Source organism: Lycium ferocissimum, chromosome 4, assembly GCF_029784015.1.
Source record: "Lycium ferocissimum isolate CSIRO_LF1 chromosome 4, AGI_CSIRO_Lferr_CH_V1, whole genome shotgun sequence".
NCBI lineage: Eukaryota > Viridiplantae > Streptophyta > Magnoliopsida > Solanales > Solanaceae > Lycium > Lycium ferocissimum.
The window spans coordinates 41,554,299-41,574,709 of record NC_081345.1 but is presented as its reverse complement, the minus strand read 5'-3'; the positions used below and the strand labels follow the sequence as shown (position 1 = coordinate 41,574,709).

The following is a 20,411-nucleotide window of genomic DNA, read 5'->3' as shown; positions in this document are numbered from 1 at the left end:
GTACTTACCATTTTGTTGAGTAAACGATCGATTAGATATATTATGTCACATATTAATTATCCCCTTTTCCATAGTGTATATTAGAAGCTTTGTAACTATCTATTGTCACACATGAGAAATGGTATCACAATGTTCTTTGCTCGTTGATATTAAATTCTAAATCTGTCTTTAAACTTAACTTGAATCATAAGAAATCAATGCAAATTGAATTGGGAGGAAAAAACTTCTGCGGAAATTTGAGAGATCGATTTATGGCTCATTAAATTTTATAAATGTTCTTTTAACTGTATGACTCTTTTATAATATAAATTGCAAGATCATTTTTTTTATTCCAATTGTAATTGATTATTGGAGATCATATTTTGAAAATTTGTAACCCTATTTTATTTGAAAGAAGGTTGCGGTTTGTAACATGCTATAGTACTGGTCCTGAATTGACCGCTTCAATTTCATTCAAATTCTCTACTGTTTGACCAGATTCAAATTGATTATTGTCAATTCTCACGTAGAGTGAAAGCATGAGAAGATCCGTTAAGTTATTATTATTCAAAAAAAGTTTCAAAGTAAGTCATCTTTCCGTGGGCCTCACAGTTTAAAAGTGAACTAACATAGTACCTCTTCATTCAAAAATTACGAGAATCCAATCCACATCATAGAGTTTGAATATGCTCTCTTCACGTAATAACACAAGGATTTGGTTGGACTTTAGTAACACGTTTCACCTCTAATCTTTACCAGTTATCTCATTTCTGATAATTTATATTTCTTAAAAGATCAATCGCCATTATTTAGCTAGTTTGTCAATATAAAGAAGCATGAAGGCCACGAGGGGCCCTTTATTTTTTAGGCCACGCCTCAGATTTTCGATAATTAGAAAATTGGTGCCTATAAACAACAAGATTCTTGTTGTTTCGTACGCAAAATGAATTATCTCGAGATTATAATCCTGAGGCTAATTTATCCTATTTGGGGGGTGGGATAAAATAATTCCAAGATTAATAGGATAAGGTGGATATCCCGCCATTAAGTTTGGACTTCATTTTATACTTTGTTTGGTAGAAGGTATAAATTAATCCCAGGATAAATTTATACCTTTTACCAAATATGGTACAAAATGAATCCCAAAATTAGTAATGCGATATCCCACCTTATACCGTGCACCAAATGATGTCGTTTGGTGCGATATAGGTGGGATATCACACTTATAAATTTTGCTTTGTTTGGTAGAAAGTATAAAATTATCCCAGGAAAAATTTATACCTTCTACCACACAAATTATAAAATGAAGGCCGGCCATAGTTAAAGATGAGATATCCCACCTTATCCCATTAACCTTCAGTCGTTTGGTAGGTAGCCAAAATTATTCCGGGATTATAATCCCGAAACTAATTTATCCCATATCTTGGGATTATTTTATACCATCTAAAAAGATGGTATAAAATAAAGTGGGATAAGAAGGGAATCTTTTAAGTTGGGATGTATTTTATGCCTTGTTTTTATAAATTTATCCCAGGATAAATTTATATAACTAAAATTATAAAATGTGGGATATCCCGAACATGCCATGCACTAATTATTTTATCCCACATTTTAGATGAGATAAATTAGTCCCAGGATTATAATCCTTGAGATTATAATACCGGGATAATTTTAACCTTCAAAAACAACCACGGCTTTGGTTGGGAATTAGTTATCCGGGATTAATTATTCCGCGATCGATTATTTGGGGATTGTCATCCCATCTCTAAGTATGGGAGTAAAATAATTTTATAATCCGGATAATTAATTTGGGGATTAGTTATAAATTTATCCCCAGGTTATAATAAATTTATCCCGTCTCTTGGGATTACCAATCTTTTTAGATGGTATAAAAAATTAGTGGGATAAGAAGGGATATCCCATCTTTTAAGTTGGGATGCATTTTATACCTTGTTTGGTACAAGGTATAAATTTATCTGGGATAAATTTAGATGACCAAACATTGTATAAAACATTTCTTCCAGGATATCCGAACTATGCCATGCACTAATTATTTTATCCCACATTTTAGATGGGATAAATTAGTCCTAGGATTATAATCCTTGAGATTATAATACCGGGATAATTTTGTCCGCGTACCAAACAACCACGGCTTTGGTTGGGGAATTAGTTATCCCGGGATTAATTATTCCGTGATTAGTTATTTGGGGATTGTCATCCCACTCTCAATATGGGAGTAAAATAACACTACAATCCCGGGATAATTAATCTGGAGATTAGTTATCCCCGGATTTTATCCCAACCACACGTGGGATAAATTCATCCCAAATTTAATCCCGGAATTAATATCCCTTATCCCCGTATCAAACGAGCTCTAAGCCTAAAACCTCAAGCAATCAATAATGCACTAAAACACATGTTAAATGACGTGGACCTTTTAGTCAATCAATTTTTGTCATTTTTTTTGCCCGGATTGCCCTTCTTTTGGGGTGGTCTTTAATTTTTGTCCCTCAAATTGCTGGTATTTAATTTTTGTCCTTCGCTTAAAAAGTTGGCCGAAAATATCCTAAGGTTCTGGGTTCGAACCCCGCTTAGTAAAAAAAAAAAAATAAAAAAAATCGCAAGATATGGTTTTGCAAAAAGTCTGCCTTAAGGCAACTAAAAGTCTACTATCTCGGGTCTCCGACACTTTTAGTTATGCCTTAAAACAAAAGTTACGCATAAGCCTTGCGGACTTTTTGCAAAAAGCCTTGTCTTGCGATTTTTATTTTTATTTTTATGACTAAGCGGGGGTTCGGGTTCGAACCCAAAACTTCGTATTTTAAAATAAAAAAATTAAAGCATCAAAGAATTTCGAGAGGCAAAAATTACAGACCACCCCCAACAAAGGGAAATCGGGCAAATTGCCCGTTGAGCTTCATTTCTAGTTAGCAACTTTAATTTTAGTAGCAACCTCTAATTAATGACATTGACATGTAAATTATTTTTGAGGTCATCAAGGGTTATGGACGTATAGGATCCCTATAGAGGTCTTGGTTTTGAGCCTTGAGAAAGAAAAAAAATCTTGGGAGGGAACAGTTCCCTCTTTGATGGTCATTAGGAGGCGCAAGTTCGAATTAGTTAACATACATATTTCTCAGGGATTGACCTCTATAATTAAGTAAGCCAAAACATCCCAAAAATTTAGAAAGAGTTAGATCTCGATCATTTTTTGCTACCATCGAATTTATTGAAAATCCCATAGTTCATTACAAGGAGATGTAACCCTGAAGAAAATGTCAAGTAGGTAAGTAGGTCCGCGCTTTGTTAATGGTTCATTACCACGCTTGATTTTCGCAGCAAGTAAGGCATATTTAACAATCAAAGTGAAGCAAGGTGAAAAGGAAATCGTTTGGTCACAAGAAATTTATATTTCGTATAAAATTCTGCATAATTTGTATGACACTCTGCATAAGTCATGTGAAGTTTAATATAGAAAAGCAAACACTACCCTATTAATTCTTAAACGGAGATCTATTTTTATTTTTTTATATATGTTATAACGTGGATATGAATACGTATACTAGCATTACGTGGATAAGAGTATAAAGACAAAAAATTACTCTTAATTAAATTAGGCCATTCCTACATAATAATCCATGGGTTATTTTACTTAACAACCTCTTCATTATTATTAATCATATAAATAATTCCTGCATTATAATCCCGCATGACTAAACCACAAAACATGCACATTGTATTCTTGAAAGAGTTAACTTCCGCTACACGGATTCTTTATTTGTGTTTGCGTTAAATGAGTGATATACGTATATCTTGAATTTTTTCAACATATAAAGGACAACACTAACTCGGATTCATGTTTGAGTTGACAATCTAACTTTGGAGTAAAACGCTTCCTGAATTAAAAGAACAATTACCACTTCATTAAAACATCTCGCTGTCACACCTCTACTATATCATTACTTAATAAACAATGTTAGTATTATGTTAAATAAATACTCTTATAAGGATAGCGGTTAACAAAAAAGGGATAGTAGCGTCATAATTTGAATTTGTTCTCTGAACAGCTTTGAACACTGACAGCTCCTCTGTGTCCCCAGTCTACACTGTACTATTAGGACGCTCTCCTTCCCACTCACATTCTCAAATCACATGCCTCTTTTGCTTAGCGAGAGAAACTAACACACAATTCTTCATTTCGTTATAAAATTGGAGGTTTTGTGATTAAGAGAAGATCAAACAATGGCGGGATATGTAGGTGTATTTGTATCTGATCCATGGCTTCAAAGTCAGTTCACTCAAGTCGAACTTCGCCGTTTAAAATCTCACGTAAGTTGATTAATTTTCAATCTCTGTTATTAATTAAGTAATACTAACTCTGCTTATGTTAGCTTCGTTAAGCGGAATGATTATTTAGCGATTTCAACAAACTTTGGATCGATGCGTAGTTTATTGATTTATAACTCTTGCTTATGTGAGTTTTGCTAAGCGGAGTGATTTTTTGAGGATTTATATAGCGATTTCAGAAAATTTTGGATCGATGCTAGTTTACCGATTATATGTGTTGATCGCTAAGAGGATTTTTGTTACTTGAAGTTTAATGTGATGAAGAGAGAAAACGAGAGCTTCGTTAAGCGGAATGAACATTTTGAGGATTTTTATAGCGGTTTCAGTAAATTTTCGATCGATGTGTAGTTTGTGATTTTATGTGTTGATTGCTAAGCGGATTTTTGTTACTTGCAGTTTAATGCGATGAAGAGAGAAAATGGAGGTCTGAAACTAACAGACTTACCTTCCAAAATGGCAAGAATTAAACACGTCGGAGAGAATCTTACCGAGCAAGAAAGAGAGTCGTTTCTGAGAGATTCGTACAAAAACTTGGAGGAAGACGTTGATTTCGAGCTATTTCTTCAGGTAACACGCGATCACATTTAGTAAAATGTTGTTAAACACATTAGATTCATGTCTATAATCTGCAGTTTCAAATTTGAAGAAGATATAAGATCATTTTTCCCATTTAGAAGCTATAGAAACGGTCTGGAATCGATAAGGAGGGAATTCAAATGCGAAGTTGATTTGAATTTTTTTTGTTATTCGGAATTATGTTGGATATAGAACCTTCTATTATACCTCCAGACAAAGTTTCCTTCACTTCCGAATATCAAACAAAGGACAATGGCAAAATAAAAAGGAATTGAGAATCCATTTGATAATTGATTCGGTCTTTGATCTTTGGCTAGATATTTTCCATGTAAGTTATTTTGTTGAGGTTTCTTTTTTTACTTTTCTCAGCTTTGAATATAAACGAATCCATTCAGATGACACTTCTTGTAAATTTAGAGGTACGAGATTTTGTTTTAACAACTAGGAAGAGGAAGATGAAAACAGAAGTAAATTACTAGCTTAAAAAGGACATTTAATGCCCCAGAAGTATATTCTTTCATACCTTGCAATTTTGACTCCAAATGCATTCATAGTATCTATGTTTAGCATAAGACATAAAAGTACTTTTTAATTGCCTTCCTAGTAGCCTACAAGCATTTGGTTTCAGTACTACTCTATCTATAAATTTGTTAAACCATACTCACCATTTGTTGGTTGATTTATTAAAGAATACAAGAATTGTTGAACCCTTGACAGGTTTATTTGAAAATCCAAGCACATGCTGCTGCAAGGATGGGAAATACTGCAAAGAGTTCATCAGCTTTTGTCAAGTCAGCAACTTCTACATTGCTCCATACAATTAGTGAATCTGAGAAGGCATCATATGTTGCACATATTAACAGCTACCTCGCGGATGATGAGTTTTTGAAGAAATACCTTCCTATTGATCCTTTAACCAATGATCTCTTTGAGGTTTCCAAGGATGGAGTTCTTATTTGGTGAGCATCAAATCTTTCACTATGTACATTAATAAATATGCCTCAAGTATGTAAAACTTCTTTGACTAGATTGTTAATAATATTGTTCTTCTGCTGCAGCAAGCTCATCAATGTGGCTGTACCTGGAACAATTGATGAACGGGCAATAAACATGAAGAGAATGCTGAATCCATGGGAAAGGAATGAAAATCATACCTTGTGCCTCAACTCTGCTAAGGCAATTGGATGTACTCTAGTTAATATAGGCACTCAAGACTTCATTGAAGGAAGGGTATGTATCCCTTTCACATTAGCAATATGTTAGGACACTATTCAGCCACATCTTAGTTTGACTCTGTTCCCTGTTGAGTTACCAAAGGGATCCCATCAATAGTCAGTTTGTGAACTTTGTTTCTGGCATGTCTCTCTCATAAAATCGTGTCTAAATAGCTCCATCAATGGCATTCTTCCCTTGGCTTTGAGCAGTGTTTATGTAATATCAGCTGAACTGCCTTTCTCTTTTCATTTGAACGCGAATTCAACCCGGAAACTTATGGGATGATGTAAAAAATATTCATGCATGTTCAGTGATATGATTCAATCATGTGTATTTATCCCTGCTGCTTCACATTTTCTTGTTCTCTTGTCCTGTGGCTGGATTATGTTGACTTAAGTCATCCATCCTATGCATCTTCGGTGCAATATCATTGTCTAATTATTATCCAAAGTTGTGGTCCATGATTTTGATATTCCTCAAGATATATTCATATACTTACTTTATCAGCGTAATTTTTTGTGTCTGAGTTTTTTTTTTTTTTTTTTTTTGGGATGAAGTATGTGGTATTAATCATTAAGGAGCATACTTGTCTAATACTCTTATCTTTTTTATCGGTTTCCAGAGGCATCTTGTTCTTGGAGTGATATCTCAAATCATTAAGGTAATCTAAATGCGTCCTTACTGAATCATTTAGTGGATTTTAAAACTTTGAAATAATGAGGTTACTTTAGCACTAATAGATTGCCTTACAAGATGAAGGAATCAGCATTAAGATATTAAAAATCACGAGCATATACTTTAGCTCGTAGGACATAAAATCATTACCAGAATTTCTTAAGGACAATGATTTTCTTTCATGTTGTTTCAGATTCAACTATTGGCAGATCTCAACTTAAAGAAAACACCTCAGCTGTTGGAGTTAGTTGATGATAACAAGGTAAAGACACACTCATTAATGCTTCATTAATTCACAGCTTATGGCAAACTTGTGTTATAAACTTGATTATCTCAATTCTGTGATGTCAGGATGTAGAGGAGCTGATGAGTCTACCTCCAGAAAAAATCTTGCTCAGATGGATGAATTTTCAATTGAAGAAAGCTAAATACGAGAAAATTGTGACGAACTTCTCATCGGACATAAAGGTAGATAAAAAATGAGTTGGACTTTGCAATAGTCAGGTGTGACTATGCAAATTTTTAATATCTGCAACATTTTCCTTGGTCTTTTAAAGATAATCTTTTCCCCTCAAAGAGAGAGGGAGACTTTTTTTTCCCACTGCCAGAGATACTAAATAAGTTTTCCATTTGAAACAATAAAAAAGGATTAGATAGTTCACATAATTTGAAGACATATAGACGTTGAGAGTTCTTAAATAAACTATTCAGTTTTATATACTGAGTGGTAGAAGATTCTCTTGTACTTCTACCTCAGAAATAAAAGAAAAGAGCTTTCATCTTCATCCCTTTCATGTAATTTCTTATCCATTTTGAGTGTTTAGTGCTGATTCTTAAGCCATCCATTTACTTTTGCAGGATGCAGAAGCTTATGCTCACCTCTTAAATGTTCTTGCCCCGGAGTACATTAATCCTACCACACTCACTGTGAAAGAACATCTAGAAAGAGCAAAGTTGGTTTTGGAACATGCGGATAGGATGGGTTGCAAAAGATACTTAACAGCTAAAGATATTGTGGAAGGCTCTCCAAATCTTAACCTTGCATTTGTGGCACATATCTTTCAGCACAGGTAAGAAGCTAGTATTTCTTTGAGTTCTATGTACGAACTTGCTGACTATTTCTGTGTAAGTTTTCTTGTATATGACACACATTTACGAGAAGAAGTTGCTAGTCAACCTTTTGTGTTCTTGAAGAATTTCAGTTGTTGTAGGACAAGATTTTGTACTTTAATTGCTTTTTATTAGCAATATAGACAGAATATGTGCAACTGATGGACCATGTTAATTTGCATTTTATCTCTTGTTCTTTTAAAACAGCATGCCTTGGTGCTTTACCATGTTTCTTTCTTAGCATACTGAATGCCAGCAGAGTGACTTGAAAAAGCAGTTTTGTTCCTTTTGCACACTTTAGTAATAGACTGACCAGTTCTATGATTAACCGTTTCAGCTAGTCAAGTTTGAGAGGTTATAACTTCATAGCAAGTATGGTGAAATTAGTAGTACACATTTCATAGGGACTGATTACTTGTTTATGGTTATTTGACCATAAACCTCTTATCCATAGGAATGGGCTATCAAATCAAACAAAGCAAATATCCTTTCTGGAGATTTCACCAGACGAAGCTCAAATGTCCAGGGAAGAGAGAGCTTTCCGCTTTTGGATCAATAGTCTTGGAAATTCATCTTACATAGACAATGTTTTTGAAGATCTCAGAAATGGGTGAGTGCTACCTCGGTACCTAGTACTGCAAACTTTCCCCATGGCTGCAGGCTTATTTCATGTTACTACAAAATTTTCTAATTAAGTGAAACAATAAAGAATATGAACTCTGCTGTGATCTAATTTTGCTCATGCAATGACATTTATGTATCTATCTGGTCTCATGAAAGTGTTAAGTATTGCGTGCGTGGGTGTATTTATTTCAATCTAATGAATGTTCGTGTCTTTCCAGATGGTTGCTTTTAGAGACACTTGACAAGGTGTCTCCCGGAATTGTTAATTGGAAAATTGCTACTAAACCTCCAATTAAGATGCCATTCAGAAAAGTAGAAAACTGCAACCAAGTTGTGAAGATCGGGAAGCAACTCAAGTTTTCTCTTGTCAACATTGCTGGAAATGACATTGTACAGGGAAATAAGAAATTAACATTGGGTAAGTTTTGACGTCCTTTTTTCTTGTTTTCTCCTTAAATTGGTTTAACTCAAACTGTTATGGACCAACATTCTTTGTTCTCTATTGCAGCTTACTTGTGGCAGTTAATGCGATGTAACATGCTTCAGCTCTTGAAAAATTTGAGATTTTATTCCAATGGGAAGGAAATCACTGATGCAGATATTTTAGAGTGGTCCAACAGCAAAGTAAGAAATTCAGGAAGCAAAAGTCGCATGGCTAGTTTTAAGGTATAGTTTGCAAAGATCAGTCGTTTCCAGATTCAGAACAATAGAGTTGAGTAGGCCTTCAATTGATTATTTTGATAAAGCATGGGTTTACTAGCAGGCACATAATTTTTTTTTTTTTTTTAATTGTGGTGGAAAATTACCTGATATGGCTTGCAAAGAAAGTTGTAGCTTCTGTACAGTCCCTGAATTCAATTGGACACCTGATATAGTTGTTCGATGAGGCATTGCTAGTTGAATAATACCCCACAAGTTGGCGAGCATACACCTCTTGTAACTCTCATTATCGTGAGACGGAGAACTGAGTCTGTTAAATTTACAGGATAAGAGTTTGTCAGATGGCATCTTTTTCCTTGAGCTGCTTAGTGCTGTACACCCTCGAGCTGTTAACTGGAGTCTTGTTACAAAAGGAGAAACTGGTAATCTTATTTCAGACTTAAAATAGGTTCCTTCTTTCAGTTGTTCTGATTTAATTCAGTTAGTTGTTAGTATCAACACGAGACATTGTCCTTTCTTGTTATTATTTTTTCCAATAGCTAATCTATCAATAGACGATTGGATTGGATTTGTGTGGATGCCCTACTGAAGCTTTTGAGCTTGCGCCAAAGATAGCGCTATCTTGAACTTGAAATCAGAAAGTAGCACTAATAATTCTAGTTCAGTTCATATTGACCTTGTATCATCATCCATAGTACCTTTTTGAGTTACTTTGTGTTTCTCTATTCAGTCGCGATTGTCAGTACATTAGACTTTTTAGTTATGCGAAATGTTTGGTTGATGCAGAGGAGCAGAAGAAGATGAACGCAACCTACATTATTAGTATTGCAAGGAAACTTGGATGTTCAATATTTTTGTTACCCGAAGATCTGATTGAGGTAATCCTTCATTTGCTTAACTATGTTCTTGTCACTTGCTTTCTCTAATCCCCACTCAACATGCAATGATGATTGATGCATTCAGTCTTTAGTTTTTGGAAATAATGTGAATTTGCTGCCTCTAATAGTAAATAGAACAAGTCAAATTTCTGCATTTGTTGTGTCCTCAGCTGACTACTGTTATATTGCAAAATCTTAATATAATGGTGTGTGTTTAATCAGGTAAATCAAAAGATGATGCTTACACTCACAGCAAGTATAATGTATTGGCACTTGAAACAACCAATGGAGGATCAAACTTGTGCATCTTCAGATAGTGATATTAGCTCATTGGACACAATCTCAACTTCAACGTTGGATGATACTGCTTCTGAGTGTTCAATGGATGACAACAGCAACAGATAACTGCGAAACCTTTTCGTGTGCTGATTTTATTTTTTAAAGTTCTTTGTGCTCATTGTTTGAAATTTTGAAAAATTTAGGGTGTATGGCTTTGTAAGTAGTCAATCAGTGTTGGTTGCAGTTTTCCTAAAAGAGAAAATTGTGAATATAGTTAAAGAGCTATTTTGTATTGTATAAGATATCTTGTTTAGTGTATTGTATATTTGGTTTTATATGTCTACTAGTGAATTTGTATGTAAAAGACTTAAAATATTCTTTTTGTAATAGCCAATGAAGATATTTTAGTCATCAAACCCAAATAGGTTGGATTTCTAGCTTTACTCCATTATTATTTACCCTTAATTTTATATTTATCTCCAACTTTTCGTCACTTAATAGTTTTAGTCTTCTAGAGATATTTGTAACAGTCTATACGTTTATGAAGCTATTTTTGTTTTATTTTTTTTCGTTAAAAAACTGTGTAAATAACGAGTTTTTGTTTTGACGAAACTATGAAACATACCTCTTGTTGTAAACATTCTTTCAGCTCGCTGACTCGTTTGCATAAGCCTTCTTTTAAATTCTTTTTCTTTTTTGCATTGTTTATCTCATTCCTCATATCCTCATAAATATATTATCAGTAATCAAGAATGAATCAAATTATTTAACTCCTGCATTGCCTGTCAAGTTTTCGTCCTCAAAACACATAAAACTCGTAGATATAAAAACTTTTTGTAATTTGTTAGTAGTTCATAGTTAGTGGGCAATGCTAATTAATTAGCCCTCGCTAACTTCTGGGAACAACTCTAATCTTTCTTAGGCTGAAAAAGATGCACTATATATGGCGAGACCAAAAATAAATACGAGATTTGTAATAGCAAATGGACCAACATAGGCTATAATTTAAACAGAAGAAAACAATTCTATAAATATTTTTTGTGTATTACTTTTAAACTATTTTAAAAATAAAATCATCTTTTAAAAAAGACATAAATTTGAAACAAATATATAAAGATCTACAAAACCAATTTATCCAATTTGTAAAAATAATATAAGAAATTTTTGTAGACTTATTTTCTTATTTAAATTGTAAGTGGTCACGATAGCTTTGAAAATGAAAGATTTTTTTTTTTTTACTCCATAATTAATAAATTAGATGACTCATCCATGCCAATCACTGGTTTTATAATACGTATATGATACGTGCCCTCTAATTAGAGGTCTACATCATTTAATTAAATCAGCCCAATTTTAAATCCCAAATTAATAAAAAATCCGACTCATAATCCCTACCCATGCCACGTGTCATATATGGTATTGTAAAATCGGCGTTAACAAAAAATAATATGGATGAGTCATTTTGATAACGGGCAATGGCATAAATGAGCTAAACTATTGATGAGTAGCATAAATGAGTCATTTCCGATAGTTCGATGATATAAATGCGTCAAACTATTGATGAGTGACATAAATGAATCATTTCGATAGTCCGATAATATAGATAAACCAAACTATTAATGAGTGTCATAAATGAGCCATTTTCGATAGTTCCATGCATATTTGACCCTTTTCCGTTTAAAAAAGGAGAAAGGGTCAAAAATACCCCTCTACTTTGGATAAATGGCTAAAAATATCCTCCGAACTTATTTTGTCAAAAATACCCCTCTCGTCATAAAGTTTTCAAATATATCCTTGTCTTCGAAATTATCCCCCCCAATAACCCGAAATCATTATTTAAATTCGTTCCATCGTTAAAGCTCGACCCAACTAAATAATAACCCATAAGATCCCTTTATTCCGCCAATTCCTCAAACTTCAAACCTACGTATCGGGAATAAGGGATTTTAGGTTATTATTTAGTTGGCGGGAAATGATGAATGGTTTCAAAATGATTTCTGGTTATTTTGGGAGATAATTTCCGTCAAGACATGAGAAGATATTTGAAAACTTTAAGGATGGGATAACCCAAAAAATAAATTTAAGATATTTTTAAATTTTCCACAGCAGGGTATTTTTGACCTTTTCCGTTTAAAAAATAAAGACATAACTAAATCCAAAGAAGGAAATTTTTAGAGGTTTAGACTTTAGATCAAGATTTAGGATTTTTTCTCTTCCCCGCCAACATCCCTTCTTCGACGTCTCTTTTCATTGTTTGTTCTTCTTCTTTCCCCTTTCCAAATACACCTTCATATTGGAAATCGAACTTGTAAGTATAATCTATTCTTTAATTTGTGATTTTTAACTTGACCCTTTATGCTTGTTTCTGGGAAAAATTCCTGCAGCCCTTGATAAAATTTGTGAATTTGTATGTTTTACGCATGGTTGTAGATGAGTAAGGCATATTCTCGTTTATGTATCAATATATGAGTTTGTGCACATGCTTCATGAGGGTTCTGGATAACTATTACTTTGTCGAATTTAAGTTTTATGCAGTTATGGTGTAAAAATTATTTACAGAATTAGGTCACTTATTAGGTAATTTACCCCTTCTTTACTTCAGCTTGATTAGGGTAGTAAATTTTCCTTTTAAAAAATAAAATAAAATTATCGTCTGTTTGATGAGGATTTTCTGCGAAGATTTCTTTCCTTTTGAAAAAAGAAGCAGTTGTTTAAGCTAATGACTAAGAAAGACAAATTTGAAGTTTATTAGATTTATTTATGTTTATTGCAAAGGAATTCTTTAGCTCAGTAAGTGGTTTTGTGGGTTGATCTTTGTAGACATCATTACTGCCAGGTGAATCTTACCAAGGTCGGACTTGAAAATGGTTTCTGAATTGATAAATGCGAACCCCGTTGTGTATGAGAAGAAGGAGCGTCGAGCTAGGATTGCTCCAAGTGTGGATGAATATGCAGCTGAAACTATCGACCAGCTAGAAATTTTTGATATCCTTCGCTAATGGTTTTTGTGGATGCTAATGATGATTGAAATGTGATATTGTTCTTAATCTGTAAATTAATCTTTCTATGATAATGGAATATCTATGAAGCTAAAACTCATGCAATTCCGCATCTGTTAAGAGTTTTATGCTCAATCATTTAGATTTATAATAGAGCAGTACCAGCATGCTAAGTCTCTGAGTAGCCCTAGATAGAGGTCTTTGAATTTGCAAAGTAGAGTTAATTTTGTTGTAGTTGTTTCTGATATTTATTGTTGTGTCCTGTAGTTCAATGTGAAAGATGAAGTGGAAAAAAAAAAAAAGAAGCCTTTTGCTCCTTTTCTTTATAATAATTCTTTTTTGTATTTATTTCTGTGTGATGTTGTTCAATGTGAAAGATGAAGGAAAAAACCTTTTGCACCTTGGTGCACGAAATATGTTTGCTAGCTTTCTCGTGTGGTATAATAAGATCATTTCGTATATGACTTAACTTTTACAAGACATCCCTTCTCTCTCCCCATCTCCACAGATCCAATGTAGCATATAGTACTGTCTGTCTATAATCAACCAGGTTTTGAGATTCACCTGTCTCCCAATCCTAGAGATTCCTCCTAATTTCAAATTCCAATGAATTTCCCCTTCATGTCTCATTCAAATTTGTTGGATTGTCAGCTCTCATTGGCACGACTCTGTAAATGTTCGAAAGGAAAGCCTCACCCCATCACCTGTGCCCCAAATACTATTCTTGCTTTAGAGAAATAGGGAGCATAGAAGTACATGTCAGTCCACTATGCTTCATTTTCTGTAGAAACATGACAGTAGCTATCTTTTGTTTGATTTTCTGGAAGCCTTTCATGAAAGAAGTTGATATATGATTTTCTTGTCTTTAGTTGCTTTTTCGGGGTGGGGGTGAGGGCATTCATTATTTGCACCTTCAATATTTGTTTTACATCTTTTGAGATTTTGGCCATGACAAATCGAAGTGCGCATTGTTTTTCTATTCTTAGCAAATGGTAGGATATATTAGGATCACATGTCATGAAACTTTGTAGGGTTTTGTATACTTCCTATTCGATTAAAGCATGGCTCAGTGTAACCAATTGCTTACACATGATTGCAATTTTCACTTTACTGCTCGATGAACATTTACAATGTTTCATCCTTTTCCTTTTGCTTCACAAATGTCATTGCATTCATCGAGTAACATGAGTACAATACATTTGACTGTGTGTTTTGATAAGATTCATTATTTAAAAAAAAAAAAAAATCTGCCTGTTTTGGGTCATTATTGTGTCATTTCGAAAGGAACTAAGCAAGTATGAAGTTTGATTTGTTGCGGGCACCTTCATAGCTATGAAAAGTTAATCATTCCTTAACATTCGTACACTATCTTAGAGATATAAAAGATCCAGAGCATCCCTATTCTCTAGAAGAGCTGAAAGTTATAACAGAAGATGCCGTTGAGGTAGATGACAAGCGAAGTTATGTAAGGTGAGAACTAAATCCGTTTCATATATTTCTGTTTTGATTCCTTTTAATTGTCATTTTCGTGCTGTCTAAGAAGAGGAAGTTCTTGGATTCAGGGTCACATTCACGCCTACTGTGGAACATTGTAGCATGGCGACTGTTATTGGATTATGCTTGCGTGTGAAACTTATGCGATGTTTACCTTCACATTATAAGGTATGCTGTATCACCCTTCTATTTCAATTCAATGAACGTATGTGTGTTGCACATCTTTCCCTGTAAGAAACATATAACAGTTGATAGAATTTTGTGCTATAATTGATATGCTATTATGATATTATGGAAGTCAACAATTCCCATAATCACAGAGTACTGGAGAAGACGTTCATACCTGTTAAGCTGGATCAAGCTTTGATGTCACATGCTGCTATGTGTGTGTTTTTCTTAGAACTGTCAACAACTTCAACCTTAAAAGTTTTTCTTTGGACTTTGATTTTTGATTTTTTTTGTGATTTTAACTACTTTTGGGGTGTTCCTGCATGATATGGATAACCTATATCAGACCTGTAACCAGTCTCTCTGTTATTTCAACTTTCTAATTGCATTTTTAAACTACAACATGCAATGCTTCTATCGGGATTCATATTTTGGTAGAATATTACACAAAATTTTATAATCGAATTTAATAGTTGATAGCTATCTGTGATTTGAAGCGGAGCCTCGGTGTAACTGGTAAAATTGTTGCCATGTGACCAGGAGGTCACGGGTTAGAGCCATGGAAACAGCCTCTTGCATAAATGTAGGGTAAGACTGCGTACAACCCTTGTGGTCCGGTTCTTCCCCGGACCCCGCGCATAGCGAGAGCTTAGTGCACCGGGCTGCCCAACGACTATTATCTGTGATTTCAAATTGTTGGAAATGTTAATCAATGTTCTCGGTTCGCTTGTTTTTAATAACATGTCCTTGTTGTCTTGCCAGGTGGATATTAGAGTAGCACCTGGGACTCATGCTACGGAAGCTGCAGGTATTTAGTCATACAACATCCGATATCTAAGGGCATCTTCCTTTTTCGAGCAAAGCTCATGAACTTTATATCTTTTTTGCTCTTTTAACATACCACATGGCATACAACTGATTATGGTTTTTCCCCCTTAGCCCAATGGCGGCTGAGTAGATGCTAGGAACTGAAAACATCCCCTTTTTCCAGATATGGTGTTGACCCTTTTAGTTAATTTAAGTTATAACATATCCCAAAAGAATAGAGAAGGAAAAAAGAAAAACCTTACAAGCTGCTTCTTGTTGATCATAAAGCATTAACACAAGAGAGCCTTTTAAAGAGTAGATTGTGATTGCTTCATATCCAGCAACTGATCAATTATTTTCTGCTTGCAGTAAATAAGCAGTTGAATGATAAAGAACGGGTAGCCGCAGCATTGGAAAACCCTAACCTTGTCGACATGGTAGACGAATGCCTTGCTCCATCTCTTGAATGAGGAAGTTTAGGCAGTTTTTGTTCAGTATATGAAGATACAATCTGAAAAGCTTTCATCAAAAGTCCTATGTTATATTATCTTTTTTTTTTTGTTCTTTTTGAACAACTTTTCATTGGTTTTATTTAATTCATTGTATTAATAAGGTTGTTGTTTAGTGAAATCACAATGTAGTAGTTGACATGAAATAGGCTGTATCTTTGTAAAGAGATATATGCAGCATTTATATCATCATAGTCGCTTGGTATTTTCAAAAAAATTTAAGCCTGTAAGTTATCGGGTGACTCAGGACTTTGGATTTTCAGGTAAGGTGGTTTGGTTAGTATATAGCATGACCTGTCGACAGCTCATATATATGACATGCTACTTTGAAGAAGGTTGGAAGTTTTGACATTACAATTTTTGGAGTTGTGCAAATTCTTTCCAAATTTTCACGAGCTCTTGCACTAAGTGCTAAATATTCAAGCAAAAAAGAATTTCAAACTTTCATTTTTCTTTTTACAAACGATAGCATCCTAATTAGCTCGCGCATACATTGACAAATCTACGGAGTCCTTGTTTTGTCCTACCGGTGTAGATATTGGGTAACTCTGCCCTTTGTTTGTGTGGCTATTGAAATTTAAACCATGATCTCCCATGGCTTTTATACACTTCACTACCTTAGGCCACACCCTTGGGTGCAAGAATTTTGAAATCTCATGTTCACGCAAGACAAGTGAAAGGACTTGTGAAATGATTTGCAGGTAGGTATTTGTATCAACAAATGATGCAGAACATTGATGAGTGATCGAAAATCAGATGATATTGAATTCCAGCAGCTGGAAAAGAAACCATGTCATCCCAGTTTTAGTTCGTTAAGCATTTCATGACATAAATATAGTATTTTTCTTTAGCAGCTCATCAAAGAAAAGTTGAAATTAATCATACGTCAAGTGAAAAGTATATTAAGGCAACAACAGGTTAATATTAGAAAACGTATATATAGAGCGAAAAAACAAGCAAATTTTGACTTGAGGACATCACATACTAGTGCAACCATTTGGATTCTCATAGCCGGAGTAGCCATGTTGGTATGCATAATCACCCTGTGGAGGACAATAGGATGTTGGTGGTTCGGGGTGCTGCCCCAACAGCAGTGGTGGTTGTCCACGGTGGTGCCCCAACATTAGTGGCGGTTGTCTGTGGTGGTGCCCCATTAGCATCGGTGGTGGTCTATGACGTTGGTGTCCTGCCATGCAATGACGTGGAGTATGATCCTCAGGAAAGTCATTGAAAGGGTCACGCAAATTCATCCTATAGCCCATCTCAAGGCTCTCCACTCTCCGCATTCTCGAGAATCGGTCCAAGTCATCATTCCAGTAGTTTCTGACGTGCGATGGCGGATGACATGGCCCCAATGATGGTAGTGGTGGTGGTGGTGCTACTGGCGAAAATGGGGATGGATGTCCGCGGAAATTACAACAATCACATTGACATGCTTGTGCAACGTTTTCACCATGTGGTGGTGGTGGTGGTGGCGGTGGCGGTGCCTCTCTTTTAGGTGATGGAGGTGGTGGTGGTGGTGGTGGACAAGGCTTGCATTTCCGCGGGCGAATCATATTAGGATCCATTGTTGAAGAAAGCTTCCACACCCTACACAAACAACTTTCTGGTATTAGATTGCCTATGCTAAAACAGTCAAAAATCAAACGAAGGTGTTAAGCACTTCTAGAGGTCCACAAATGTGGCTCCTAAACAGCCCCGCACTATTCTATTCGAGCCCAAGCCCAAGCGCCTCTTCAACACCCTGGCACTCGGGTTCAGACCCTGTTGAACACAAAAATATATACACAAAATCTACACGCTAGTTTAAACAGACAAGAGTTGAGGATGTCTAACTAGTTAAGCCATTGGTATGAATTTATTTTGAAACTCTTACTAAGGCAAACTTATGAAGAAGAATAACCACTTCCATGGTTTTAAGCATGTAGATTAACCGACATGCTTTCTACTGGAACAGGGATTGAGATGTACTAACACATCAGCAAGGTCAGATACAAGTAGACGAATTTCTATGGCGGGATTTCTACATGTTAGGGCTGCATAATTTACAACTTCTATAAGTATGATTACTAACGAGATGGAAGAATAAATGACTTGGTAATGCATATGTACTGGATTTTAAGACTAGCATTCCGATGCTTGTGACGATGGATTACTTAACTATATAACATGACCTCAATCCAACATAAAGAGAAACAGATTGGTAGGGCGAGCGTGATTAATTCATATGTGCATGGTTTCTAGATGACTAAGTTAATAAAGGGAGCCAGTTTCTTTATTGGTAGTCTATATACTCTATAGGCATGACTTCTAAATGATTTAGATTCAACAAAAACTTCTAATTGTATCCATATTCCAACAATGTCAGGAAGACAAACAAACAAATTTTAACAAAACATTGGAGGTCTTTATCTATTCAAGATGAAAACTAGCGGAGTTTGGCCCATTTTAAAATTTATAAGATCATATATACATATATACATGATCTCTATATGATGATTTATCACACAGAGAAGCAGGTTGGGTTCTAGACTTATGAATATTGACCATTGACAATGACCTACAGCCAAGGTATGAAAAATGCAAATTCAAGCAAATTCCAAGGATCCTATGTGAGATCTATCATTTAACTCATGAAGGATTAATATTATGGAACATAGTCTACTAACTTAGGTTTAATTTAATACTATAGGCATGGTAATCTAATGCAAGAAAAACTTAAGATCATTCCACACATGACGTACCTGAGTGCGCTTAAGGCATTCGAGCAATTTCACTACTTATAACTATGAAAGAAAATCTACACTAGAAAGAAGAAAACAAATTTGCATTGATGAGTTACTTACCAGTTGAAGATTAGCAATTAAGCAGGAAGTGAGAAAACCAGAATGCCAACTTTGCCTAATGGAGAGGGGTGCAATATTTATATAAGGGAAAAGTAGAACCAAATCAGCGTGTTTAGTAAGGAAAATCCACTTAGTGAAATCAAAAGAAAATTCAGAGGATACTTCACATTATTTACTACTAAAATTGAAACATCTTACCATATGCATATCTCTTGGCGTCCTTATTACCATAGTAACAATATCATTTTTCTTAGTTAAACTATCTTCGAATTATGTACTTCATAATCATCTTTACTAATTAAAAAATTTATTATGTTAAAAAAGGGGAAAAGGATCAGATACCCCTCTACTTTGAGTTATTGTTCAAGCCCCTGTTATACTTTTTGGCTATATGAGTTGACATAATCGTATTAATGAACACAATGTTTGGATAGATTCAGATCGTTTGTTGTGGTTAATAACATTTGTATTGTTTGGTTTGCTATATTGTATTGTATAATAACTTGTAAGTTTACTAAAAATGCCTTTAACTCTTAATTAGAAATTAATTTATATATATTAATCAACGTAAAGAAAGGTAGTGGGTAGGGGTGGTGTGTGACGCAGTGGTTGTGGGATGAGAGTGGGGGTAGTTGGTGAGTACAGGTGGGGCCTAAAGCCAAATTTTATAGAGAGGTCATATTCGGTGGGTGTTGTGGGATGAGGGTGGGGGGTGAGTTGTTTTTTTTTTGAAAAGGAAAAATCATCATATATATTTTTATTTAAAGTCTATTTTTCTAACTTTTTTTAGATGCAAATTAATTAATTACTGTTTTATAATCGATTTGTTCTAACATTTCCTTTTCAATTGATAATATAACTAATTCATTCGATCTATCTTGAGACATTGTTGATTTTAGATAAGAATTTATCAATTTTAATTTTTGAAATTTTGGAAATTAATTAATGTTATATATATGATTACATCTTTCAAGGAAAAAGTTAGGCGTTAGCGTTTTATCAATTTTTATTGGGCATATCGTTATAATAGCCGTACTTTTCTTTACATCTTTATTAGCCCAAAGATTCATATATACCCCTAACTTAACCGGCTGGACACGTGGAGGCTCAAAAATGAAAGACCCAACCCAAATTAAATAAGACCCGTCCGGCCCCGAATAACCCCCGACCCGTTAAACGACCCGCTCACAATTAAAACCCCTAAAAGCAGGTAACTTTTTGTGCAGTTCCCAGATGTGAATTTCT

The 20,411-nt window shown here is 34.7% G+C and overlaps 3 protein-coding genes across 6 annotated transcripts; 2 read left to right on the top strand and 1 right to left on the bottom strand.

The window, feature by feature from the left end:
- Positions 1–4,014: 4,014 nt before the first annotated feature.
- LOC132053005 (fimbrin-2-like) lies at positions 4,015–10,759 on the top strand. Its single transcript, XM_059444773.1, has 14 exons — positions 4,015–4,308; positions 4,723–4,893; positions 5,620–5,861; positions 5,961–6,132; positions 6,740–6,778; positions 6,986–7,054; positions 7,144–7,260; positions 7,651–7,862; positions 8,357–8,512; positions 8,745–8,944; positions 9,035–9,192; positions 9,512–9,608; positions 9,973–10,064; positions 10,287–10,759. Exons 1-14 carry the CDS (start codon positions 4,222–4,224, stop codon positions 10,467–10,469), a joined length of 1,995 nt encoding a protein of 664 aa, XP_059300756.1. The 5' UTR covers positions 4,015–4,221; the 3' UTR covers positions 10,470–10,759.
- Positions 10,760–12,469: 1,710 nt separating this feature from the next.
- LOC132053006 (protein AE7-like) lies at positions 12,470–16,562 on the top strand. 3 transcript variants are annotated; one of them, XM_059444776.1, is made up of 7 exons: positions 12,470–12,651; positions 13,164–13,329; positions 14,708–14,812; positions 14,905–15,004; positions 15,767–15,812; positions 16,181–16,300; positions 16,370–16,562. In XM_059444776.1, the coding sequence occupies exons 2-6, from the start codon at positions 13,208–13,210 to the stop codon at positions 16,279–16,281; spliced, it is 474 nt and encodes a 157-aa protein (XP_059300759.1). In that variant the 5' UTR covers positions 12,470–12,651; positions 13,164–13,207; the 3' UTR covers positions 16,282–16,300; positions 16,370–16,562. The 3 variants fall into 3 exon arrangements, with proteins under 3 accessions (XP_059300759.1, XP_059300760.1, XP_059300758.1); XM_059444777.1 differs by having other exon boundaries at positions 13,180–13,329; positions 16,181–16,562; XM_059444775.1 differs by having other exon boundaries at positions 16,181–16,562.
- A 577-nt stretch (positions 16,563–17,139) lies between these two features.
- Positions 17,140–19,505, bottom strand: LOC132054721 (leucine-rich repeat extensin-like protein 3). Of its 2 annotated transcripts, none has more exons than XM_059446690.1 (2): positions 19,365–19,505; positions 17,140–17,910 (listed from the first exon to the last, which is right to left on the bottom strand). In XM_059446690.1, exon 2 carries the CDS (start codon positions 17,886–17,888, stop codon positions 17,298–17,300), a length of 591 nt encoding a protein of 196 aa, XP_059302673.1. In that variant the 5' UTR covers positions 17,889–17,910; positions 19,365–19,505; the 3' UTR covers positions 17,140–17,297. The 2 variants fall into 2 exon arrangements, with proteins under 2 accessions (XP_059302673.1, XP_059302672.1); XM_059446689.1 differs by lacking the exon at positions 19,365–19,505 and adding an exon at positions 19,167–19,335.
- Positions 19,506–20,411: the final 906 nt, after the last annotated feature.

Coding starts and splice junctions, on each gene's coding strand:
- LOC132053005 (XM_059444773.1), top strand. CDS start 4,222: ATGGCGGGATATGTAGGTGTATTTGTATCTGATCCATGGCTTCAAAGT. Junction 7,261..7,650: donor ACTTCTCATCGGACATAAAG/GTAGATAAAAAA, acceptor TTACTTTTGCAG/GATGCAGAAGCTTATGCTCA. Junction 9,193..9,511: donor GTCGCATGGCTAGTTTTAAG/GTATAGTTTGCA, acceptor TTAAATTTACAG/GATAAGAGTTTGTCAGATGG.
- LOC132053006 (XM_059444777.1), top strand. CDS start 13,208: ATGGTTTCTGAATTGATAAATGCGAACCCCGTTGTGTATGAGAAGAAG. Junction 13,330..14,707: donor GACCAGCTAGAAATTTTTGA/TATCCTTCGCTA, acceptor AACATTCGTACA/CTATCTTAGAGATATAAAAG. Junction 15,005..15,766: donor GTTTACCTTCACATTATAAG/GTATGCTGTATC, acceptor TTGTCTTGCCAG/GTGGATATTAGAGTAGCACC.
- LOC132054721 (XM_059446690.1), bottom strand. CDS start 17,888: ATGGATCCTAATATGATTCGCCCGCGGAAATGCAAGCCTTGTCCACCA.